This window comes from Ranitomeya imitator, chromosome 9 (assembly GCF_032444005.1).
Source record: "Ranitomeya imitator isolate aRanImi1 chromosome 9, aRanImi1.pri, whole genome shotgun sequence".
NCBI classification, from domain to species: domain Eukaryota; kingdom Metazoa; phylum Chordata; class Amphibia; order Anura; family Dendrobatidae; genus Ranitomeya; species Ranitomeya imitator.
In genome coordinates, this window is record NC_091290.1 from 9,162,326 (window position 1) to 9,182,654 (window position 20,329).

At 46.1% G+C, this 20,329-nt stretch overlaps 1 protein-coding gene across 8 annotated transcripts in view; it reads right to left on the minus strand.

The window, feature by feature from the left end:
• Nucleotides 1-20,329, minus strand: part of DGKZ (diacylglycerol kinase zeta) — a 172,992-nt gene that overhangs the window by 27,813 nt on the left and 124,850 nt on the right. For 6 of the 8 annotated variants that reach the window (XM_069740305.1, XM_069740308.1, XM_069740307.1 and 3 more), the window contains 15 exons: nt 19,325-19,402; nt 19,191-19,247; nt 17,996-18,064; nt 15,352-15,423; nt 13,112-13,228; nt 12,964-13,035; nt 11,954-12,049; nt 11,552-11,634; nt 9,579-9,639; nt 9,191-9,304; nt 7,037-7,177; nt 6,818-6,896; nt 2,408-2,463; nt 2,269-2,331; nt 343-416 (listed from right to left, as the gene is read on the minus strand). In XM_069740305.1, the coding sequence (XP_069596406.1) occupies nt 343-416; nt 2,269-2,331; nt 2,408-2,463; nt 6,818-6,896; nt 7,037-7,177; nt 9,191-9,304; nt 9,579-9,639; nt 11,552-11,634; nt 11,954-12,049; nt 12,964-13,035; nt 13,112-13,228; nt 15,352-15,423; nt 17,996-18,064; nt 19,191-19,247; nt 19,325-19,402 (1,232 nt within the window). The remainder of the gene's footprint in view (nt 1-342; nt 417-2,268; nt 2,332-2,407; nt 2,464-6,817; nt 6,897-7,036; nt 7,178-9,190; nt 9,305-9,578; nt 9,640-11,551; nt 11,635-11,953; nt 12,050-12,963; nt 13,036-13,111; nt 13,229-15,351; nt 15,424-17,995; nt 18,065-19,190; nt 19,248-19,324; nt 19,403-20,329) is intronic. The other 2 variants (XM_069740304.1, XM_069740301.1) reach the window with 1 other exon arrangement.

Here is a 20,329-nt window from a genome sequence, read left to right on the forward strand (position 1 = left end):
GTAAGACTCAGCACCGACATCACAGGAACAGCGCGCCTGTCCTGGAGGAAAGGTTTCAGCTTCTTTTGTTTTGCCCTTCGGTAGGGACTGTCCATAGTAGACGTCAATGATCAATGTTATCCCCACTATTCACAATGTTTGCAATTAATGCAGATTTTTACTTAAAGTTTCATTTCTTTATTTTTTAAATAATTTAGTCCCACAAAAGGATTTACACTGCGCTACTTCCAGTAAGTGTGACTGTGTCATTATTCACATGGGCACATGAATATGGCAAAGCCACGGACCCTCATTCATTATTACTCCGTGTGCCGCCATATGGCGCCACGTATCACCACTTACCGAGGGATGTTTAGAAACACCAAACACTGTAACTTCAGCTCCTGAATTTTAGAAGTCAGGTCAGTGCCGTCACACTGGAAGCATATAAAAAAATACAAGTGACGAAAAATGGAAAAAGGCAAATATACCGCAAATTAGGATATATAATAATGTATGCGAGGGCAGCTCTGGAGTATAATACAGGAGGTGACTCAGGATCAGTAATGTATGTACACAGTGACTGCACCAGCAGAATAGTGAGCGCAGCTCTGGAGTATAATACAGGATGTAACTCAGGATCAGTAATGTAATGTATGTACACAGTGACTGCACCAGCAGAATAGTGAGTGCAGCTCTGGAGTATAATACAGGAGGTAACTCAGGATCAGTAATGTATGTACACAGTGACTGCACAAGCAGAATAGTGAGTGCAGCTCTGGGGTATAGTACAGGATGTAACTCAGGATCAGTAATGTAATGTATGTACACAGTGACTGCACCAGCAGAATAGTGAGTGCAGCTCTGGGGTATAATACAGGATGTAACTCAGGATCAGTAATGTAATGTATGTACACAGTGACTGCACCAGCAGAATAGTGAGTGCAGCTCTGGGGTATAATACAGGAGGTAACTCAGGATCAGTAATGTAATGTATGTACACAGTGACTGCACCAACAGAATAGTGAGTGCAGCTCTGGAGTATAATACAGGAGGTAACTCAGGATCAGTAATGTAATGTATGTACACAGTGACTGCACCAGCAGAATAGTGAGTGCAGCTCTGGGGTATAATACAGGATGTAACTCCGGATCAGTAATGTATGTACACAGTGACTGCACCAGCAGAATAGTGAGTGCAGCTCTGGGGTATAATACAAGATGTAACTCAGGATCAGTAATGTAATGTATGTACACAGCGACTGCACCAGCAGTATAGTGAGCGCAGCTCTGGAGTATAATACAGGAGGTATCTCAGGATCAGTAATGTAATGTATGTACACAGTGACTGCACCAGCAGAATAGTGAGTGCAGCTCTGGAGTATAATACAGGAGGTAACTCAGGATCAGTAATGTAATGTATGTACACAGTGACTGCACCAGCAGAATAGTGAGTGCAGCTCTGGAGTATAATACAGGATGTAACTCAGGATCAGTAATGTAATGTATGTACACAGTGACTGCACCAGCAGAATAGTGAGTGCAGCTCTGGAGTATAATACAGGAGGTATCTCAGGATCAGTAATGTAATGTATGTACATGTGACTGCACCAGCAGAATAGTGAGCGCAGCTCTGGAGTATAATACAGGATGTAACTCAGGATCAGTAATGTAATGTATGTACACAGTGACTGCACCAGCAGAATAGTGAGTGCAGCTCTGGATTATAATACAGGATGTAACTCAGGATCAGTAATGTAATGTATGTACACAGTGACTGCACCAGCAGAATAGTGAGTGCAGCTCTGGAGTATAATACAGGATGTAACTCAGGATCAGTAATGTATGTACACAGTGACTGCACCAGCAGAATAGTGAGTGCAGCTCTGGGGTATAATACAGGATGTAACTTAGGATCAGTAATGTAATGTATGTACACAGTGACTGCACCAGCAGAATAGTGAGTGCAGCTCTGGAGTATAATACAGGATGTAACTCAGGATCAGTAATGTAATGTATGTACACAGTGACTGCACCAGCAGAATAGTGAGTGCAGCTCTGGAGTATAATACAGGAGGTAACTCAGGATCAGTAATGTAATGTATGTACACAGTGACTGCACCAGCAGAATAGTGAGTGCAGCTCTGGAGTATAATACAGGATGCTTTTTTCTTACTGGTATAATTACTGCTGGTATAATTGTTTCATCTTTTCCCACTGTTGAACCTTCCCCTTTAATGACTATTAATATAAGCCAATGCACAGTACAAGAAACGATCAGGCTACTTACAACAACTCGGATGTGTTTGGCCAAATCTCGGGAGCTGCCGGTCAAAAAGTCCGAGAATGCGGTCTGGGTGGAAAGAGGGAAAAGCTGATAACAACTTGCAGGACATGAGTAAAACCGTACAATGTGAACAGATACTCACTCCGGCATAGAACATCTTATTGCGAAATCGGCTGTTAAACTTCTCGGGGTTCGCCTCTGCAGAGAGAAAAAACACGAAAAATAGTCACAGTTTTTCTGCAGAAAGCTAATGTTAATGTATAATGTGTGCGGCCATTTTACACCCTCGTCACATCAAAGTGATATATGGAAGATTTCTGCAATAATTCAATCTAATATATAAAGCTGAATGTATGGGTGGGTGTTGTGCGTGTGTGGTGTGTGTGGTGTGGTGTGGTGTGGTGTGGGGGGGGGGGGGGGTGTGTGTGTGTGTGTGTGTGTCCGGGATTGGCATGTGCACCGTCGCAGCTACAGCCTCAAAATTTTGCACAGTCACACGTCTGGACCCCGAGAGCGTCATAGGCTATGTTGTGAGGCGAAATTTTAACCCCGCGCGTTCCAATTCACCAAACAATTTTGCCCCTATCTACATAATGGGGAAAAGTGAAAGGAAAAGTGTTGGAGGCAAATTGACAGCTGCCAGATGTGAACAAGGGGGACTTAAAGAGTGAGAGCGATGGCGCCAAAGAGTATATACCGTACAGTTGGTAAGGTGGGGCCCCGACATGGGATACTCCCCACACACAGGGATATGAACACACACACAAAATGCGCCACACACTACCATGTGCTTGAACACATATCACCCTCAGCACACATTTCACCACACATACATCAACCTCGCCACATAAAATTCGAAACACAAAAGTCGCCGCTCAAAACTCGCCACGTGCAAAACTTGCCACATGCAAAACTCACCTAGATACATACTATATGCAGGAGCAGATGACATACAGGTATATACTGTATACAGGAGGAGATGACATACAGGCATATACTGTATACAGGGGAAATAACATACAGGTATATACTATATACAGAAGGAGATAACATACAGGTATATACTATATACAGGGGAGATGACATACAGGTATATACTATATACAGGGGAGATGACATACAGGTATATACTATATACAGGAGCAGATGACATACAGGTATATACTGAGGGGAAAAAGAGGTGTAAGATGAAAATGAAGCGTTAGGGGAAAATGAGAGGACTGAGGGGGCAAATGAGAGCAGTGGGGGAAATGAGAGGTGTGGGGTGAAAATGAGAGATGTGAGGGGGAAAACGAGAGACGTGAGGAGGAAAATGAGAGGAGTGAGGGGAAAATGAGAGATGTGAGGGGGAAAATGAGAGGCGTGAGGGGAAAATGAGAGGCGTGATGGGAAAATGAGAGGCGTGATGGGAAAATGAGAGATGTGAGGGGGAAAATGAGAGAAGTGGTTTTATAACTATCCACATTTAGTTACTATGCCCGGGCAACGCTGGGCTCATCAGCTAGTAATAAAATAAAACTCCTGTATTCCGGTCACATACTAGTAATGGCGCCCCTACTGTCACATACTAGTAATGGCGCCCCAACTGTCACATACTAGTAATGGCGCCCCAACTGTCACATACTAGTAATGGCGCCCCAACTGTCACATACTAGTTATGGCGCCGCTACTGTCACATACTAGTTATGGCGCCCCAACTGTCACATACTAGTTATGGCGCCGCTACTGTCACATACTAGTTATGGCGCCCCTACTGTCACATACTAGTAATGGCGCCCCTACTGTCACATACTAGTAATGGCGCCCCAACTGTCACATACTAGTAATGGCGCCCCAACTGTCACATACTAGTTATGGCGCCGCTACTGTCACATACTAGTTATGGCGCCCCAACTGTCACATACTAGTAATGGCGCCCCTACTGTCACATACTAGTTATGGCGCCCCTACTGTCACATACTAGTTATGGCGCCCCTACTGTCACATACTAGTTATGGCGCCCCTACTGTCACATACTAGTTATAGCGCCCCTACTGTCACATACTAGTTATGGCGCCCCTACTGTCACATACTAGTTATGGCGCCCCAACTGTCACATACTAGTTATGGCGCCCCTACTGTCACATAATAATTATGGCACCCACTACTGTCACATACTAGTAATGGCGCCGCTACTGTCACATACTAGTTATGGCGCCCCTACTGTCACATACTAATTATGGCGCCCCTACTGTCACATATTAGTTATGGCGCCCCTACTGTCACATACTAATTATGGCGCCCCTACTGTCACATACTAGTAATGGCGCCCCTACTGTCACATACTAGTTATGGCGCCCCCTACTGTCACATACTAATTATGGCGCCCCTACTGTCATATACTAGTAATGGCGCCCCCACTGTTACATACTAGTTATGGCGCCCCCCCTATTATCACATACTAGTTATGGCGCCCCTACTGTCACATACTAGTTATGGCGCCCCTACTGTCACATACTAGTTATGGCGCCCCCTACTGTCACATACTAATTATGGCGCCCCTACTGTCATATACTAGTAATGGCGCCCCCACTGTTACATACTAGTTATGGCGCCCCCCCTATTATCACATACTAGTTATGGCGCCCCTACTGTCACATACTAGTTATGGCGCCCCTACTGTCACATACTAGTAATGGCGCCCCTACTGTCACATACTAGCTACTTAATCAGCGCGTTATTGCGATGTAAAGCAGACAGCCAGGAGCAGGACGAAGTGCAGGAGGAGGAAGATGAGCCTTGTAGAAGTTAAGGCTGCCCCCTTCTTGCTGGTGATTCCCCTCAGCCTCAGCATTGCAGCAGTGAGAGGAAAGCACAGATCACTATAATGCACGAGGGAGTTTACTGCCACTTACTGCCTGCGCGGGGAGGTTACTTCCACTTACTGCCTGGGCGGGGAGATTACCGCCACTCACTTCCTGCGCAAGGAGTTTACCGCCACTCACTGCCTGCGCAGGGAGTTTACCGCCACTCACTGCCTGCGCGGGGAGGTTACCGCCACTCACTGCCTGCGCGGGGAGGTTACCGACACTCACTGCCTGCGCGGGGAGGTTACCGCCGCTCACATCCTCCTCCACTATTCAGTCTATGCAGAGACTGGGCAGCCTGCCAGGCCTTTTGGTGCTTGGAATCAAGGTTTCTAACCGTCCAGAAATTCCAGGATGGGCACTTTTCTACCCTGTCTGTAAATTATTATTATTTTTTATTTTTATTTTTTTAAGGCATCCATGATTTGTTTCATAGCTGAAGAAACTTATATGGATCATTTTGACTATAAAATTATCATTATTTTACCTCGACTGCAGCTGATGCCTCATATCAGAATTATAGGCTGCAGACACGGAATGATTGATTAATGATTGATTAATAATGATTTATTATAGTTTTCCAATGTGTCTGTAAAAATATTGTCTGCCTGTAATATTTTGATAAGACGTCCCGAAAAAATAAATATTTAAATTGGCGGCTCTGGTTATCACGTAACAACAACAAACAAAAGCAAAACATCCGCATTGTGCTTTTCTCACAGTGGATTCCGTTCTCATGTGACATGAAGGTCCTGGCAGGATTTTCAGTTTCTGCATAGACTGAAGAGTGGCGGAAAGATACAATGGCTGTCAGCAGAGACGGGGGCACATTCAAGGTGTGTTGATGTAGCAGAGCTGTGCATGCACTCTGCGGACATCATACTGTACGTGGGGACATGGTAGAGACCATGAAAATGGCCCCATACTGTGCGGGAACACTAGCTGGCTTTACTAGGAGCAGTAATCCCGTGTGGTGTATATAGAGAAGGGTGAAGTTCGGGTCCTGACTTAGCATCGCCGCAGTATGTGTCCCTCAGTCTTGTCGTTCATAGTTGAGAGCTATGTATATCCCTATGAGGCTGCTGAGTTCGGGAGACCCACGATAACTCCGTGCATTACGGTGTGTGTCTCATTCAGACATTCATGTATCAGGGTGTGAACCTGCGATTTAAGGACTGACTTCAGGTCTCCGACTATGAGAGTCCAGGGATCAGTCCAAAAAATCATGGTCCGTGCTAGAACTGTGGTATGCGGATATCTTATAGCGTAGGCTGAAATGAACTTGTTTTCGGCCTGTGTATTGCCAGATGTGAGCCCATGTGCGGGGTAATAAATGTCCGATTTACGGGCGAGACTAGTGCATATCATTAGGAGACCGTTCCTGCACCACCCGCTATGTGGACCGTCCGCCATGTGTGGATGTGACTGGCCCAAGTTTTACAATGGCTATACGAAATATGAACGTAACATAAAATAGTAGATACACTCACCCTCTGACCCAAAATAACGAGAATAACCCTTCAACAACCAGTGACAACTAGTTAGCTGTTATTTTTTTTAGAAATGTGGCTTTTATAATTTCTTCGCACAGATTGCGGCTCAGAGCAAAATGTGGCTCAAGGTAAAACAGGTTGTGGACCACCGGTGTACACAACATCTCCGAATGCAGCCTGTGCTCCCCCACCATGCACATAATGGTGAATTACCTCTGGACTCGTGGAATTCCAAGGTGACCCGAGCGTCAAATCCCAGGCTGAAATAATTATTGAACACATCTAGAGGCAGCTGCGGGAAAAGAGGCAGAAGGTTAAACTCTAGGACTTCCACGTGATCTTGTAGGGGATACAGCCTGTACTTATACGCTGGGCTGACAGATTCCCACAGACTAGCTTTCAGTAACCCGGCCTCTATCCTGCAGCACTCACTTTATCGGTTGCTCCTTCTCCTCGGTCCTCTTCGCAGGCTTCAAGGTTTCGATCCACTTCTAAATTCCACCTGTCGAGCTGGACCACGGATCCCTCCTCCACGTGGCTCAGGATTTTAGAGAGGGGCTCATCTGTGTAACCCTAGAGGAAACGTGGAACATGCAAAACAAGAAATGAAAGAATAAGGCAAAGCTTAATTTGTGGGATCGCAGCTCGTTCCAGCACACAACACTGCGCAGGACGAAGGCCGATGCTGACACCTAGGAGAACGTCGAGAGATTAAAGATCCAGGACTCATGAAGAGCGGGATCACAACTCAACCTAAAGCACAGGGGACCAAGTCTTAAAAGGATGCTCTAAACTGGACAATCCCTTTTAGAAGTGTTTCCTGATCATAAGGGTACCGTCACACTATACGATTTACCTACGATCACGACCAGCGATATGACCTGGCCGTGATCGTAGGTAAATCGTAGTGTGGTCGCTGGGGAGCTGTCACACAGACAGCTCTCCAGCGACCAACGATGCCGAGGTCCCTGGGTAACCAGGGTAAACATCGGGTAACTAAGCGCAGGACCGCGCTTAGTTACCCGATGTTTATCCTGGTTACAAGCGTTAAACTAAAAAAAAACAAACAGCACATACTTACATTCTGGTGTCCGTCAGGTCCCTTGCAGTCTGGTTCCCGCACTCAGTGACTGCCGGCCGTAAAGTGAAAGTGAAAGCACAGCCGCTGTGCTCTGCTTTCACTTTACGGCCGGCAGTCACAGTGCGGGAAGCAGACAGCAAGGGACCTGACGGACACCAGAATGTAAGTATGTGCTGTTTGTTTTTTTTTAGTTTAACGCTTGTAACCAGGGTAAACATCGGGTAACTAAGCGCGGTCCTGCGCTTAGTTACCCGATGTTTACCCTGGTTACAAGCGAACGCATCGCTGGATCGCATCGCTAGATCGGTGTCACACACACCGATCTAGCGATGACAGCGGGAGATCCAGCGATGAAAGAAAGTTCTAAACGATCTGCTACGACGTACGATTCTCAGCAGGATCCCTGATCACTGCTGCGTGTCAGACACAGCGATATCGTAACGATATCGCTGGAACGTCACGAATCGTACCGTCGTAGCGATCGAAATGTTATAGTGTGACGGTACCCTAAGCCAATTACTGGATCACGGATCTCCTGAGATTAGTCCTAATCAGTAGGTTTGCAAGCACGGTCACTTGCAGCCATTTATAGCGGACACTCAGCCTGCTTCTTCTGATAACGACAGAGCCTAAAGATTGGGGTGGCGCCATCAAGTAGATATGCCATACGTGCTCAAGCTGGGAGTACATACTTAAAGGGATGATCCATTTTTAAACTATAATCTCCAAAGCCTTAACCTCCATAAAATATATGGGACAACCTAAAAAAAATTGCCATGATAGCAGATAACGGAATGTAATGCAATTGTTTGTCAGGATGAACCCACATCACTCCAGTGCAGGCTGCATCATTCCATTTACAGTCACGTGACCACTGGGCTTTGTGATGGGCTGCAGCGGTCAGGTGACTGAAATAGCACAGTTGTAGATCTGAACACTGTCTAAGCTGATCACTGGGTTCAGCGATCATGCAGAGTTAGTTGGTATGAAAGCATCAGCCAGTGACTGGCTGCAGCAGTGATATCACCGCTGCAGACTACCAAGTCATGCGGGCAGCAGGAGAGTCGCAAGAGGCAAGTAAATATGATTTTTGGAAATTTTAAAAGTTTTAGGCTATGTGCACACGTTGCGGATTAGCCTTAGGAATTTCTGGTGCGGATTCTGCCTCTCCTGGCAGAAAACGCACCTACGGATTTATTGCGTTTTTTTGTGCGGTTCCACAGCGGATTTGCTGCGTTTTTTACCCCTGCGGTTTTCTATAATGGAATGGGTACAAAAACGCTGCAGATTCTCAAAAAAGAAGTGACATGCTACTTTTAAACCCCCGCGGATTTTCCGCAACGTGTGCACAGCTTTTTTTTTCTCATTGATTTACATTGTACTGTAAATCATTTGCGGATCAGCAGCGTTTCTGCACCGCAAAAAATGCTGTGGATCCGCACAGAATCCGCAACGTGTGCACATAGCCTAAATGCAGATCACTCCTGATTGTGGAGAGAACTTACCCCACCCCAGTTGAGGGTCCGAGCGAGGTCATTTCCGGTGCCGAGAGGGAGGATGGCGACAGGCGGAGGAGGAAAAAGGTGCAGCTGATCCAGTACAGAGAGAATCCAGCCAACCTGGAGAAATAAAATATTTCTTTACAAACTTACGGACAAAATAATAGTGAAGTGGTGAAGGGTTCAATTTCTAGATAAAATGAAGGATGCTGATTGTAAGTGATGATTTATCCGGGAGCAGAAGGCAGATGATGCGGGAAGTGTTTCGCTCCGCAGTCCTTCTGCATGTACCAGCCTGAATCACAGATACATCCGGAGGAAGAAAACAAGATGGTCCAAAGCACACGGGGTCCCTGACCAAAGCCCCCTAGCAAGAGAGAAACATGAGACTCACCGTGCCGTCACCTCCACACGCCAAGATACGCAACGAGGGAACTTTCCGAAACATTTCTAACCTGCCAGAGATACAATGGGGTGGATGTGAGCATGCTGCAGCCATGATACAGGAGTACGGTTTCCATATTTACAGAGTTATGCAACATTATAAAACCATAGCACCCCCCAGTCATCACGGTGTGTGCGGTATTGCAGCTCTGTCACATTGATCTCAACTGGGCCGAGATGCAATACCAGACACAACCCATATCTAGGAAGAAAGACATTTTTTTTTCATTCAGATCTATCACATCATGCAGATCGGCTGATGATACCCCGGCCCGAGGGTCAGGACTTGACGCACCATCCAGGCATTGCAAACTCCCAGTATAACCTGCCACCACAGGCTAAGGATGCAGGAAAACACATGTGCATGAATGGCAGCACTCAGCTCAAAAGTGACACTGAAGTGCCGTACCAGGTGCGATAAGAGCGCCCGGAAACAGCGCAGTTTGGGCTATGAAGTCAAGATCTCCATGGCAGTTACTGCCCAAGGTTTTACCGCAAATTGCTCCAGTTTTCTGCATAAAAACCAGTTTGCATCACCTGTACTCACTGTGTGATTTTATACCATACAGACTACGCCGCTTTGTGTGTTGGCGCCTATTATTTGTCTACATTTTAACTTCAATGTTTCAGCTCTGATTGGGAACAGTATAAGAATCCAAATCTAATGAAATCCTATTTACGAGGGGTAAAGTGGCTCCAATCTGTTCCGCATCGGAATAAATCGGACAGGTGACATCAACTTCCGATGAGATGAACGCAGCCGGATTACCCTATTAATCGAGTTTTCTTTAGATTGAGATACTTCAAATGAGCGAAACCGTCTGCTCGTGCACGCAAGGAGAAGAAGGAGGATCTGGATCCGGAGAACTTCTCTCTGGAGTTCGCCATCCTCTATGGAGCAGAGGTGAGCATAGCCTCGGTTTCCACTCCATTCATTGTCTATGGGACTGATGACGGAAGTATCAAGGCGCGGTGTTTGGCTTTCTCCTAGTAGCCTGGTTCCAGATTACCTGTGCCCCGTTCTTACGATCGCTGGGGGACCCAGGATTTCGATGCCAAGAGATCACCAAGTATACTCCTATCCTATGGATAGCGGAAAATCTTATGTGCTGAGGATGCCCCTTTGAGTACAAATAACTAATCATTACAAACAAAAAGACTTCTCCATATCCACAAGGTACAATTTTGGACAAATACATTTTGCATGGAAGTCTGATGCTCCGGCATTCTTGTATTCCTATCAGGCAGAACATAAAATAATCACCCCCGACTGCAAACTTTACCCTGTTCTACCCCGCCACCATCTCCTGAAAAAAAAAAAATCTGTGCATGGAAAATAAAGCAAATTAAATTTCCCTGAGTATAAAAAGTTTAACCCCCTGCTGGTCTTAAAGGGTAAAGGAAAGCAGAGCTGGATCTTGAGCAGGTATGTAACCCCAATCTAGAGCTTTCCCCCCAGAGGGACATACACTTCCTCCAGAAGTCACGCAGCCGAGCATGCGACACAGACACCCAGCGCTTTTCCTCAGAGGCGCCTGAGTCATACATTATTTTTGCAGTAAAGTGAGCAATACCTATTTCTATAGTTGGAAGTGAAATCACACCCTGAAGAAATGCTGTCAGAGGGGTGAACAGCTCGTTATATAACGGGGAGGTGTTTTGTGAGCAAAATGTTCCACGTAGGGAACAGCGAGAGGTTCAGATCCAATCCCCAGACAGCTGGAGAGCTTCCATTTTACCAAACCACACGTGATGCTCCTCCATCGCTCGATCACGTCTAATACACTTTTCACTCCATAGTCAAATTCCTTGTGCCCCACAAAAGGTAAAGGTGACTTACAAACTACTCTTCAATATTAAATGACAGTCACTTGCACATGGTGGGAAGAAAAGGATATGCAATAGTCGAATCTGTGTACTCACGCATCCTTAGGACCACCCTGACTGAGGTCAAACACTTGCCGCGGATTCAGATACCACATGAAGGACTGAAGGATCTTCACACCCTAGGGGGATAGACACCAAATACATCAGACAGCACATATTATTCACCCAGACTGACAGGATGCCTGGACGTACCCCCGCAGCTTGGCCAATCATATACTAACCGGTGGTGGTCTCAGCTCCGGGACCCCCCAGAATTAAAAGTAAACTGAAATCAATACCATGTCAAAACCAAAGATTTTGTAGTCACTATCTCTACCCGGGGGAGACAGGTAGCAGTCCCGAATGAGGGACCCCACACCGGTAATTCACAATGACCCGAGAGGGTCATGTGGCAGACAGGACAATGGGGCTACAACGAGGTAGAGTAAAGCTCCTCACTTGATTTCCTCCACTTTTTGGGTTGACGAATACCAGCACGGGTTTCATGAGAGGGCACGGAGCGGGTCTGATGATGAACGGTCGCATCCTGGGCTCCTAAAAGACCAAAGTATTACAGTTATTCAAGTAACAACAGTCCAAATGATGGCCGGCACTCACAACTTATTATTGCTTTATTGATCCAGTAGTATAAAAAGCACAAAAAAAAACGGCTGGGCACAACAGCACAAAAATTAAAAAGGCAGAAAAGAAATGTCCGCTGTGCTCCCAAGCAACATGTTTCAGACATGTATGGTCCTTTGCCAATCCGGAGGACCATGCAGGTGTGACATGTTGCCTGGAAGCACAGCGGATATTCTTTTTATGCCTTTTTAAGTTTTGTGCTGTTGTGCTCGGCCATCTTTTGTGCCTTTTGTACTAATGGATCAATAAAGCAATTCTTATAAGAAGATTTGAGTGCTGGCCAATCATTTGGACTATTGCAATTACTGGAGTATTTTGTCGTGAACCTGGGCAGGTGAGCTGATTGCTCCTTTTTGACGCTTATTCAAGTAGAGGACTGCTGCGAATCGTCCCTATATTTTATAGCATTAGTTATGGTCTTATGGACAATTCCAATGGCCGCTGTACACTTATGACACTTTAAAGTCACATGCCATAAGCATATGACAGGTGGCAGCACGACTTCAGCCAATTGGGAGCACCCCATTTACGCTCCAGGTAGAGAATGTACACGCAACTTCCTCCATTGTTCTTTATGGGAATTCTGCAAATAGCCGATGGTTTCACGGTCCTCATGAAAATTTACAATGAAGATAGTCGTATTCATGATTGGCCTCCATGGTGCACCAGTAATACTTATTATTAGTCTCTGCTCCTCTTCGGATGTAGCAGCAGGCCCCCAGACACAGCCGCTATATCTCTGACCAGAAGGTTGGGATCACACAAAATGAGCCTTGAGACACTTAATGCCTCCATTCTGCACCCCCATTTTATAGTATGAAGCCCACCTCTGCTCCCTTCTTGCTCGGCTTCCTCTTGAAAGATGGCCTCTTCTTTTTCTTACTTGATTTGATTGAACTCTGCAAGGAATTGGAGAACAACATAAGGACTGGAGAAATGCAAAGGACAAGAAGGAGGGAGTACGAGGTCACTTACCTGTGGTCGCCGCACGCGGATTATCCACGTGGGGGGCACGATGACAGCAGCGTGAGCCCCTAAAGAGCAGGGCTCCTCTATGTGGTGGAGCATGAAGCACGAGATCTTGTTGTGGTACTGCAGGGGGAGAAAAGACAAGTAAGAACTTTGCAACTTTACCCATTTATCAAGTTGAGACAATCCCATTAAGACATAACATTAAAGAAAGGGTACTGCATACTAATAGTTTGGAAATCCACGCTACCGCCAAAGCCACAGCCGCCTATGATGGTTATCGAGTAAAATGAGGCCTTTCTACAAATAGTGCCACAGCATGCGGACGGGAAAACCTAGCCAAACTGAACGCAAATCTTGGCAGTGTAGAAGCCCCAACATTGTGCATCTGATCCCCCCCCAATATAATACACACACATTTACATATATATCTATTTTTAAGGGAATTCCGCTCTCAAGTAGGCATTAGGTCAGGCAATGCACCAAAACAACAAACTCAAATATAGATCCTGGCCTTGTCCAGGCACTAACTAAACAGCAGACAGACAGAGCAGGCTGCAGCTTCCACCCCTTGATCTGCTGCTCTCACAGACTGCTCAGCTTTCCTAGCTGACCCATGCAGTCTCCACTCAGGGAGAGACCCAGCATGTCTCTCTCTCTGTCAGTTACAGCTCACATTTTGGCTGGTCACCAATAGCACACTCAACTCTGCTCAACATCCAGCAGACTGACACTCCATGAAGCTACTTCCTGGTTCTTAGCCAAACCCTACAGGGGCATCTAATCCAGATTTAACCCTGTCCTTCCAGCTATGCTACATATCCCCCTCCTTTGCCCAAAGCCAAGGATTGGGCACCATCTGCCAACCCACAGTGCCAACAGGGGGTCACTCTAAAAAACTTATTGACTCCCAGATCCTGGGGAACAACATTCACTCACGGCTCTGCTATATACAAACTACACAAAAAGCTCAGCTGCCTGCCCATCACCATCCTGCTCTGCAGATACACAGCCTCACACAGTGCACACTGCACTACCAATGCTGACACATCAAAGGCTGCAAACTCACTGCACACAGTCCTACAAACTACTGTACACAATGTACACACTGCTACATCATGTGTACATCACCGCACATCATATGACCTTGTCATCACGGCCGACTACTGGCAGCATACCCGACACTACCACTTCCGCCCACAGCATGCAACCAGTCCTTGACCATTTACACTTGGTGGGACACAGAATCGAAGTCTGTGCATATGTCGACCTGGGGCCATGGGATAGCTCTTGGTGTCGCCATCGGATACACCTTACTCCCACCCAAGGGACTAGCACATGGAGAAGTGTGGCCCTTTCCAGGGTCACCAAACTTCCTAAGTCGAATGACTTGGACACCATTCACAGTCACCTTGCGTTCCTTAGGTCCCTCAGGACAGGCGAAGTAGGAGCAGCGCCGGCCAAAGCTGCAGTCCACCTGCCCCCGACATTGTGAAGCCCAGTTCTCCTTCTCACAACTTCATTTAAAGAGATGGCTCCCATCTCTCAGTGCTCCACTGAGCTGCGTTCACACAAGCAATATAGATTTGGTCCAAACACGTGCAGTTTCTTCTACTTTCCACGGGTTGCCCAGCACAAAAACAACAAACAAACGTAAATCCAGGCCTTGTCCAGGCGTTAACTAAACAGAACAGACCCTGGCTACTCAAACACGGCTGAGCTAGCCCCGGATCGGTCACACAAAACAGCTATTATTATGTCAGTGCGGACTCACCCGAACACAGTACAGTCCTTTCCCCAGGAGCAAACTTTATACACAGAGCAGGTACAGTCCTACCAGGTCTCGTTTTCACCTTCAGCCTGAGCTTCCAGCGCTAAACAGAAGTGCTCAACTCCAGGCACAGTTCACACTGAACAGGCTGAGGCTTACACAAGTTTCTCTGAAGCTCCAACACACAGACTGCTCAGCTTTCCTAAAGGACCCATGCAGTCTCCAATCAGAGACAGACTTTGGCATGTCTCTCTCTCTCCGCTACAGCTCACATTTTGGCTGGTCACTCACCAACAGCACACTAAACCACTCAACATCCAGTAGACTGACATTCCATGAAGCTACTGTCTAGTTCTTAGCAAAACCCTACAGGGGCAATTAATCCAGACCCTGCAGAGCTAGGATTTAACCAGGTCCTTCCCAGCTATGCTACAATATATATTAGTACGATGACACAAGAGACAGAAATACTCACCGCTAATTTGCACCATGAGCAGCTGATAGCAACAATCTCTTTGCTGTGAAAGGCAAATTTCTGCTGGAACCCCTGAAAAGAGCAAAGGAAACTCAGCGAGCTGAAATGCCATAAAAAACAAACCGATCACGTCTACAAGACCGCGGCGGCTCCATTACTCCTGGCCAGTATCTGTGGTTGTGGAGAAAAAATGGCTAAGACCTATTAGCAAGAAAGTTATTCAAAAGAAGTGACCCGTGTAAACAAGTATAACTTCATTCATCGGCTGATCGCATATTTTACGTGGACCCAAAAGTTATTGCAAATTATATGGAATCGCCATAACTATTGTTTGCCCCATGAGGTTTACCTCGGCCGCTGCACACGACTTCTAATGCACCATATTCTAGCAATCCATACAGGAGACAATACCTCCATAGTACAGCATGCAATGGAGCCCAAAGGTCCAGTCTGGGCCCATGGCTGCCTATAGGCTCCATACTACACATCTGTATAGCAAGGATCTATAATACAGATGTGTGCGCGAGGCTTTGGATTTTAGGAGACCGTCAAGGTGAGTGCATTGTAATAATTGACCTTCACACACATTTCACACATCTGCAGATAATACGCCATGGAGACAATGTGATTAATCTCGTCGCTGTCGTAATGTCGCGTGTAGGAGGAAGTGGTGAGACAAATTCACACCTGCTCCCTGCGACTCCGGAAAACAACAATGCATCACAAGCAAATGATCCGCTCCCATCAGCCTCGTCATAATGAATCTGTTCAGTGAAAAGCCGAGCACAGGAAACGTGAAGTAACACAGATACTGGGCTTCCATTGTAAAAAATGTCCTCTACCACGCCACCACATAATGCAAAAAAAGGAAATCCTGTGTATTCCTGCACAATATTCCAGCGCATTTAAAGGGGTTTCCACCTTTGGGAACAATTTTTCTTTCTAAATAAATGAATGTATCATTTTTTTCAGTTGTGTTTTATTAAAAATTGTGCACTGCTTGTGTTCTATGGCCTCCGAGTTGTTCTGTGTATTGCTGGCACCTGAAGGAGTGAGCGGAGATCCCGCAATGCTTTTATCGGACTTTTTCTGAGCTCCTCTCAGCCGATGGTCACACAGCATGTCCACAACACTTCACCATAGAAATCAGTGAACGAGAGCCACAGAGCATGCTCACAACACTTCACTATAGAAATCAGTGAACGAGAGTCACAGAGCATGCTCACAACACTTCACTATAGAAATCAGTGAACGAGAGTCACAGAGCATGCTCACAACACTTCACCATAGAAATCAGTGAACGAGAGTCACAGAGCATGCTTACAACACTCCACTATAGAAATGAATGGATGAGGGTCACAGAGCATGCCCACAACACTCCACCATAGAAATCAATGGACGAGGGTCACAGAGCATGCCCACAACACTACACCATAGAAATCAATGGACGAGGGTCACAGAGCATGCCCACAACACTCAACTATAGAACTCAATAAATGAGGGTCACAGAGCAGGCTCACAACACTTCACCATAGAAATCAGTGAACAAGGATCACACAGCATGCCCACAACACTCCACTATAGAAACGAACGGACGAGGGTCACAGAGCATGCCCACAACACTCCACCATAGAAATCAATGGACGAGGGTCACAGAGCATGCCCACAACACTCCACCATAGAAATCAAGACGAGGGTCACAGAGCAATGCTCACAACACTCCCACCATAGAAATCAATGGACGAGGGTCACAGAGCATGCCCAAAACACTCCACTATAGAATTCAATGGATAAGGGTCACAGAGCATGATAACAACAATCCACCATAAAATTTCTATGGATGAGGGTCACAGAGCATGCCCACAACACTCCACTACAGAATTCAATAAATAAGGGTCAAGAGCATGCTCACAACACTTTACCATAGAAATCAGTGAACGAGAGCCACAGAGCATGCTCACAACACTTCACCATAGAAATCAATGGATGAGGGTCACAGAGCATGCCCACAACACTCCACTATAGAATTCAATAAATGAGGGTCAAGAGCATGATAACAACACTCCACTATAGAATTCAATAAATGAGGGTCACAGAGCATGCCCACAACACTCCACTATAGAATTTAATAAATGAGGGTCACAGAGCATGCCCACAACACTCCACTATAGAATTCAATAAATGAGGGTCACAGAGCATGCTCACAACACTTCACCATAGAAATCAATGGATGAGGGTCACAGAGCATGCTCACAACACTCCACTATAGAATTCAATAAATGAGGGTCACAGAGCATGCTCACAACACTCGGTTACCAGCCACCTCTGCAGTCTATCAGCAGAGGCAAGGAGTGCAGCGCTTGCATGCAGTTTGCCATATGTAAGCGCTGCTCTGCAGCTGGCCAGATCACTGGCTGAAAACGCTTACCCATGCGGATACATTGCAACAGACGATCAAATGCATAAACAGGACAAGGTCACCGATATCAATAATGTGTATAATAATAATAATGCCTCTATTCACTGACAGCAAGTCGTGGTCCTAATTACCGTACTCAAACACGAAATTAAGAAACATGTATGCTAAAGAACAGCCCCAGCTCTGAATCTGTATAGACAAGTGCATATCGCTGCTGCGGCTCACCTTCCCGCACTGCCGGCATTTCCCCGCCTGCCGTCTGCGGTGCACCCAATGATGCCGAACAATCACTGGCTACGGGACAAGAAAAAAATGGGGAAAAAAAACACAAAACTTGTTTATCAGTAATAAATGATCATATTCATTGTATTTCAGGTGCAGATATTTACGCTCAAACTCATCGGGGGTTGTCCATGACCGGTGAGGGGTGCGGAAGGAGCTTCCATGGTAAATGGTTCAACCACCCACAGTGCCCGTCATGCCAACACCCTGCCCCTTATATAGCCCAGCATATATAATGACGGATTTATCCCTTTAAGGACTTCTCACAGTTACCTGTAATTAAAATGCATTTACTACAAAACAGATGCAATCCTTCTGCCCAGATTATATCACCCTTCATCCAAGAGATGTAAGGTTTTTATTTTTGCATCTATTTAGCAATTTCACAGTTTGTTGTTTGTGGGACAAATTGTAGTTATGAGAATCAGTATTCATTTTACCATATAATGAACTGAAAAACAGGAACAATTCCTATAATTCTCTACTTTTAATTGTTTTTTTTTCTATACGTACGGGTTGATTAAATGTATATATTTTGATAGATCAGACGTTTACAGCTGTGGAGATACCAACTATTTTCCTTACTTTAAAATTGATACATTTTTAGGTTTGTAATTGTTGTTAATTTTTGATACTTTTCATTTAGGTTTATGTTTCAGTACCAATAAGGGGGATTTAACTCCTATGATAGGATTGTAAGATGGCAGTAATGGGGGTCCTCTGTAGATACCTGGATGTAATGGCATCCCATCGGTACTTTGTGATCAAATCTGTTAGCAACAGCCGATACATGGCCCATATAAAGCAGGCTCAACTTCTGCGCCCACTCCATACGCCCAAACTCAATGTGTGACATATATGATATACATCAAATTTTGCGAATAGGTTACAGTGGGCATATAGTTGCCCCCAAAAAGCTTTGTATGCTTTGCAGGTCCTGACATGTCTCTGCAATACAAGTACAATTGATTTACATCAGAACTGTGTAATGCTTCATTTCTCCTGTGGTGGCGCTGCAGGGAAAATGACCACTTGCCGCTGATTGCAGATGATCACTGGGGATCTCAGCGCTATGATCATTAAAAAGGATTTCTGACAGCCTAGAACAGAAAGAAGGAGAATAAGCGGTGGCCCTTACCTCCCGTATATTGCGAGACCCAGACTCGCGGAATGATGGCTTACATCGGAAATTTATCTGGAAAGGAAAGCACAAGTTCAGCTGAAGACACAAGTCTCCGCAGGGATTAGATGAGAAATTACAAAACCACTCACCTTCTCTAGCTGCTCAATGCAAGGAGTGTGAACCACGATCTTACACGCCGCGCACTTCCTCCGTGACGCCGACTTCTGCTGTTGAAAAGACAAAAATATCATTAATGAAAAAAAAAGCAACACGATGACAGAATACACAGAATAGCTGTACTGTAAAGAATCAGAACTATAAATCACAGCAAGAACCAGGGTGTGGGAAAAGCACAGAAAAATTATTATTATTATTATTATTATTATTATTAAAATGGCCTATGTGCCGGCCGTCAATGGGCCAATCGCTCTCCGTCACGATCATAAGGAGCGTCCGAGCCCCTTGCATCGACCTGTATAAAAAGCGTCTAAGGCTACGTTCAGACTAGCGTTGTGCGCCACTGCGTCGGCGACGCAACGCACGACGCACGCAAAAACGCTGCGTTTTGCGACGCGTGCGTCGTTTTTTGCCGAAAATCGGACGCAAGAAAAATGCAACTTGTTGCGTTTTCTTGGTCCGACGCTTGCGGCAAAAAAGACGCAAGTGTCGCAAAACGCAACAAACAAAAACGCATGCGTCCCCCATGTTAAACATAGGGGCGCATGACGCGTGCGTCGCCGCTGCGTCGCCCGACGCTAACCCGACGCACACTAGCACAATGCGGACGTCCGGTGGAAGTGCGAGTGCTGCAGCCAATCAGAAGCCCCCAAAGGGCTGCTCACTGTCACTTACATAGGATGAAATGCGGACGTCCGGTGGAGGTGTGAGCGCTGCAGCCAATCAGAAGCCCCCAAAGGGCTGCTCACTGTCACTTACAAAGGATGAAATGCGGACGTCCGGTGGAGGTGCGAGCGCTGCGGCCAATCAGAAGCCCCCAAAGGACTGCTCACTGTCACTTACATAGGATGAAATGCGGACGTCCGGTGGAGGTGTGAGCACTGCAGCCAATCAGAAGCCCCCAAAGGACTGCTCACTGTCACTTACATAGGATGAAATGCGGACGACCGGTGGAGGTGCGAGCACTGCAGCCAATC